General features: G+C 41.3%; 1 protein-coding gene across 2 annotated transcripts in view; it reads left to right on the top strand.

Annotated features, from left to right (window-relative positions):
• hdlbpa (high density lipoprotein binding protein a) overlaps positions 1–5048 on the top strand; it is a 22281-nt gene that overhangs the window by 12455 nt on the left and 4778 nt on the right. Inside the window, exons 15-26 of one of the 2 annotated variants that reach the window (XM_015056121.1) lie at positions 582–668; positions 740–871; positions 952–1170; positions 1390–1611; positions 2245–2463; positions 2560–2698; positions 2811–2959; positions 3037–3141; positions 3219–3353; positions 4166–4309; positions 4404–4583; positions 4833–4949. In XM_015056121.1, coding sequence (XP_014911607.1) covers positions 582–668; positions 740–871; positions 952–1170; positions 1390–1611; positions 2245–2463; positions 2560–2698; positions 2811–2959; positions 3037–3141; positions 3219–3353; positions 4166–4309; positions 4404–4583; positions 4833–4949 — 1848 coding nt within the window. Of the gene's footprint in view, positions 1–581; positions 669–739; positions 872–951; positions 1171–1389; positions 1612–2244; positions 2464–2559; positions 2699–2807; positions 2960–3036; positions 3142–3218; positions 3354–4165; positions 4310–4403; positions 4584–4832; positions 4950–5048 lie in introns of both variants that reach the window. The other variant, XM_015056120.1, reaches the window with a different exon arrangement.

The following is a 5048-nucleotide window of genomic DNA, read 5'->3' as shown; positions in this document are numbered from 1 at the left end:
TACAGCATGAAATGTCTGAATGAGTGCTCATCCAAGACTGGTGATTCCATACTTTTTGCCAGGGGTTGTACAAGTTTTACATGTGTGGGGTTGGTTGGACCCCATTTCTAAACACAAGGGTTAAATGCATGTATCTAAAATTAATGCCTTAAAATTTATTAATTTTACTGATTTTAATTTTTCTAAAAAAAAATTTGCCCCTTACTACGCGGTCCCCGATTATCATCTAATGTCACAGGTCTTAAATTTTCTCTTGGCAGGACTATTTAATCTTGTATATTCAGTTTGTTTCTCTTGTGGGACTTTTGTCAGAAAAACAAATAACTCGAACTGTCAGGCGAAAGTACTTTGTGTTCTGTGACAAGGCAGTTGAGGCCAACGGTCCCTCACTAACATACACTTGTTAGCCGTCTCTTTTTGCATCAATTATGGGTAAGTGCAATCAGCTCCACTTGGCTGGACGAAGTTTGTACATTTCTGTGGAGATATAGGTCTTAAATTTAAGACTTTTGTGAATGGAATTTGAGTTGGTGAATCCCTTCAGTAACAATGCGTTCACATTTTCATTTTTGCTGGTTTAGGTGGAGAACAGTCAGACTCTGTCCGTCCCCATCTTCAAGCAGTTTCATAGGAACATAATTGGAAAAGGAGGAGCAAACATCAAGAAGGTGCTGTATGTTGTACTTTTTTTTTCTTTCTGTATTGCACAATCAATCCAAGAAGATCTTTAATTCTGTAGATCCGAGAGGAAACGAACACCAAAATCGACCTCCCTGCCGAAAACAGCAACTCTGAAATGATCGTCATTACGGGAAAGAAAGCAAACTGTGAAGCTGCAAGGAACCGCATTTTGGCGATTCAGAAAGAACTGGTAACACTCGCTAAACCCTGTCCATCTGGTTGCATGATGGTAAAACTACAGTTTAGTAATTCTTGTCTCTCTGCGATAAGGCCAACATCACAGAAATGGATGTGTCCATCCCCTCCAAGTTGCACAACTTGCTGATTGGTTCAAAGGGCCGCCTGGTGCGATCCATCATGGAGGAGTGTGGTGGCGTGCACATCCACTTCCCCACCGAGGGCTCAGGGATCGATAAAGTCACCATCAGAGGCCCAGTGGAGGAGGTGGAGAAAGCAAAGCAGCAACTGCTTGCTCTAGCAGAGGAAAAGGTTCGTACAAGCCTTTCAACTTCTTTGCTAAACTTGCAAGCAGTTTATTTTGCCATGTGATTATACAGTTGGATTGATGTTTAGCACCCGTCCACCACAAAGCCACTTACACTTTATGGTGGTTACCACCTCTTCAACATGGCTGCCAACTATCATAAATTTATTCTGAAAAGCCCTACCGAACTTTCAATTTAAAATTTGGTAAACCATCTTTCACAGCAAATAAAGAGTTTCACTGCTGAGCTGCATGCAAAGCCAGAATACCACAAGTTTCTCATCGGGAAAGGCGGCGGAAACATCCGGAAGGTCCGCGACAGCACCGGTGCCAGAATCATTTTCCCCACCTCTGAGGACAAAGACCAAGAGCTCATCACTGTGGTTGGGACTGAGGAGGCGGTTCGGACAGCCCAGAAGGAGCTGGAGGAGCTCATCAAGAGTTTGGTATGCCATTAAAAAAAAAAAAACATAAATAAAAATAGGAGACCTGTACAGAAATGGGCTGGTATGTGGATTCAATGGGAAAACCTTGAGGCCTACTTGATATCTCTGGTCTAATTTATTTTTCCTCTTGTGGGACTTTTTTGTCAGGCAAAAGTTTGAGTCACACTCAAATATCTCTATGTTCTGCGACTGTTGACTTTTGAGGCTACTGGTAACTCACTAACACTCTTGCTAGCTAGAGTATGTTAACAGCTACCTTGCTAGCCTTGTTTGCATCTATTATGGGTAAGAACAAATTTAATGCCAATAGCACACTTCAGTGGATACGTAGGTCTTAAATTCCATTCATAATGGTCTTAAATTTGAGTGGGTGAAAGGTGCAGATTATTCTGTTTATGTGTAGCCATTTTGAACTCATTTATGGTTTAAATGAGCTGATTCATTTACACCTCTAAAATGGCATGACTTAAAAACAAAACAAACAAATGGCACAAAACATACCTAAAGTGTCAAACCTAAACATCTGGAATGTTGTAATAGGAAACTTATCACTAACCAGCCCATTCCTGATTCATAATATAAAAGTGCATATCTTGTGGTTTCTAAATACTGATGTCCACTTTGTGGTTTCAGGACAACATTGTGGAGGACACGATGAACGTTGACCCCAAGCACCATCGCTACTTTGTGGCCCGCCGGGGTCAAGTCCTCAGGGACCTTGCTGATGAGTATGGTGGCGTCATGGTGAGCTTCCCTCGTACCGCCTCCCAGAGCGACAAGGTCACCCTCAAAGGAGCCAAAGAATGTGTGGAGGCAGCCAAGAAGCGCATGCAGGAGATTGTTGAGGACCTGGTAAGTGTTGGTTTTCTATTTTTGTTTTGTTTTGTTGTTTTCCATTTCTTCTAAGATTTTTACTTGATTTTTCTTTCGTTTGCTTTTCTCCCCCAGGAGGCTCAGGTGACCATCGAGTGTGTGATCTCTCAAAAGTTCCACCGTTCCATCATGGGTCCCAAAGGCTCACGGATTCAGCAGATCACCAGAGATCACAACGTGCAGATTAAGTTTCCAGAGCGTGAGGACCCACAAGGTAAAAGCAAGCCTTCATTGTGTTTCTGCATTGTTTCTGACCAAACTTTAAACTAAAAGGAGCATTTTTGGCTCAAAACGATTAATTGCAAGTATATGTGTGTGTTTAGCAGCACCTCCTGCAGAAGCTGCTGTTCAGGAGAACGGAGAGGCCAATGGTGAAGTGAAAGAACCCGTCGACCCAAACGCTCCCAAAAAGTGTGACGTGATTTTGATTTCTGGTCGCAAAGAGCGCTGTGAGGCTGCCGTGGAAGCGCTGAAGGTCAGAGCTGATACCACGCCTCAGTTTGGACTCAGTCAGTTGCTTTTCTACATCTAAGCATGTCCTCCTCTCTGCAGGTCCTGGTTCCCGTCACGATTGAGGTGGAAGTGCCTTTTGAGCTTCATCGATACATTATTGGACAAAAAGGAAGTGGAATTCGTAAGATGATGGATGAATTTGAGGTATGTCATCTTTTAAAATTGGTTAAAATGCAGTGTGGGCTCAGTGCAGCTTCCTCATGACTTCATTGTGCTTCCAGGTAAACATTCAAGTGCCTCCTCCTGACCAGCAGTCTGATAAAATCGCCATCACCGGCTTGGCCTCTCACCTTGACCGTGCCAAAGAAGGCCTCTTCGAGCGCGTCAAGGAGTTGCAGGCTGAGCAGGCAGATCGGGTTTGTATTTTTAATTCTTTAAAGTTGTTCTGCTTCAGCCTCTTTCACAAGATGCAACACAAAACTGGGATGATTTTCTTAGTCCTGCACTTGAACTTTAATGTTATCTGAAATAACATTAAAGTTATTTAATGTTCTTATGCTAAATTCAAATTTTGTACTTCCATTTGGTTTCTACTGCTTCTAAAAGCTGGTGTGTTTTTTTTTTTTTAAACAATGAATTCATATTTTTTTGATGCTTGGAAAATGAACGGTTTCAAAAACCTGCCAATTGTAAAGTCACAAATAACAGGCACTGCACTGTAACTTAGCAACCCAAGCTGAGCTCCAGCACATTTGGTCTTCTAGTTTTACTGCTATATAGTCCATACAATGGCTACTGGAAAAGACAAGTGTTTTGTTGTTGACTTGCCATACAGAATCCACTTGCTCTTATTCTTGTTGGTTTTGCAGGAGGCTTCACTTCTGCTTTTCAGAGTCTTATAATTGAGCATCTGTTTGCAGCTAACAGTGAGTTCAGGGACGTGGCCAGCAGCTTATTTGGATTTAAAGTGACATAAACCCTAAAACAGCTTATTGTGAAATGACCTTAATACACAGAACTGATCAGACTCAAATCTTGTTATCCAAGAATATTGGTACAAAAAATATTTAAACATGTTTTGGCCTGTCCTAACCTGCTCAAGGAATCATAATAGGTCACCTTTTTAAAGGTTATGCACATCAGCACAAAAGTCTCAGATTAACTTTCAAACGCATGAAATCGGGCGATAAAACAAGTTTTGTGCAAAAAATCTCTCCTGAACCTGCAGGCACTCAAGAGCTTCAAACTGACCATCACTGTGGACCCAAAGTATCACCCAAAAATCATCGGCCGCAAGGGTGCCATCATCACAAACATCCGCACAGAGCATGATGTGAACATCCAGTTCCCAGAGAAGAATGATGAAAACCAGGTATAGCATGGCAACTAATACTTAAAGTTCTTTTTTTTTTTTTTTTTAATACACTTTTATAAAATAGAAATCTTTTTTTTTTTCTTCTTCAAAGGATCAGATCACGATTACAGGGTACGAGCAGAATGCCATAGCTGCACGGGAGGCTATCCAGGCTATAGTGGACGAGCTGGAGGAGATGATCTCCGAGAACATCACCCTGGACAGCAGGGTTCATGCCCGCATCATTGGTGCTCGGGGCAAGGGCATCCGCAAGATCATGGATGAGTTTAAGGTGAGCTTCAGGAGAGCTGAAATGTTCTCCTGTCCAGAACACGCACCAAGGAACTCGCCCAAAACCTCCCTGATGTCATTTAAATGTTTGTGTAAATGTACAAACTTTTAATCATGGTAAGGCAAGAGCTAAACGTGTAAATTCACAGAGCTTTTAAGTCAAAAACATGTTCAAGAAAATTTCTAGCCAGATTTGTTTTTATTGAAAATGTCAATTTTTTTAAAAATCATGACTTTTCAATGTTTTCAGATTGATCTCAGGTTTCCACAGAGTGGCGCTGCAGACCCAAACCTTGTGGCAGTCATAGGTCGTCCTGAACATGTGGATGAAGCCATCGATCATCTCCTGAACCTGGAAGAGGAATATGTAAGCTCCTCTGAATGTGTTTTTTTTTTTTTTTTTTTTTTTTCTTCTTCAAAATCCAAAATTTTTTTTGTTTTTTTTTTTTTTTTTTTTTTTTTTTTT

This window comes from Poecilia latipinna, unplaced genomic scaffold (genome assembly GCF_001443285.1).
Source record: "Poecilia latipinna isolate Pla-1442-1.1 unplaced genomic scaffold, P_latipinna-1.0 Scaffold1356, whole genome shotgun sequence".
NCBI lineage: Eukaryota > Metazoa > Chordata > Actinopteri > Cyprinodontiformes > Poeciliidae > Poecilia > Poecilia latipinna.
This window is presented reverse-complemented; position numbering and strand designations above follow the sequence as displayed.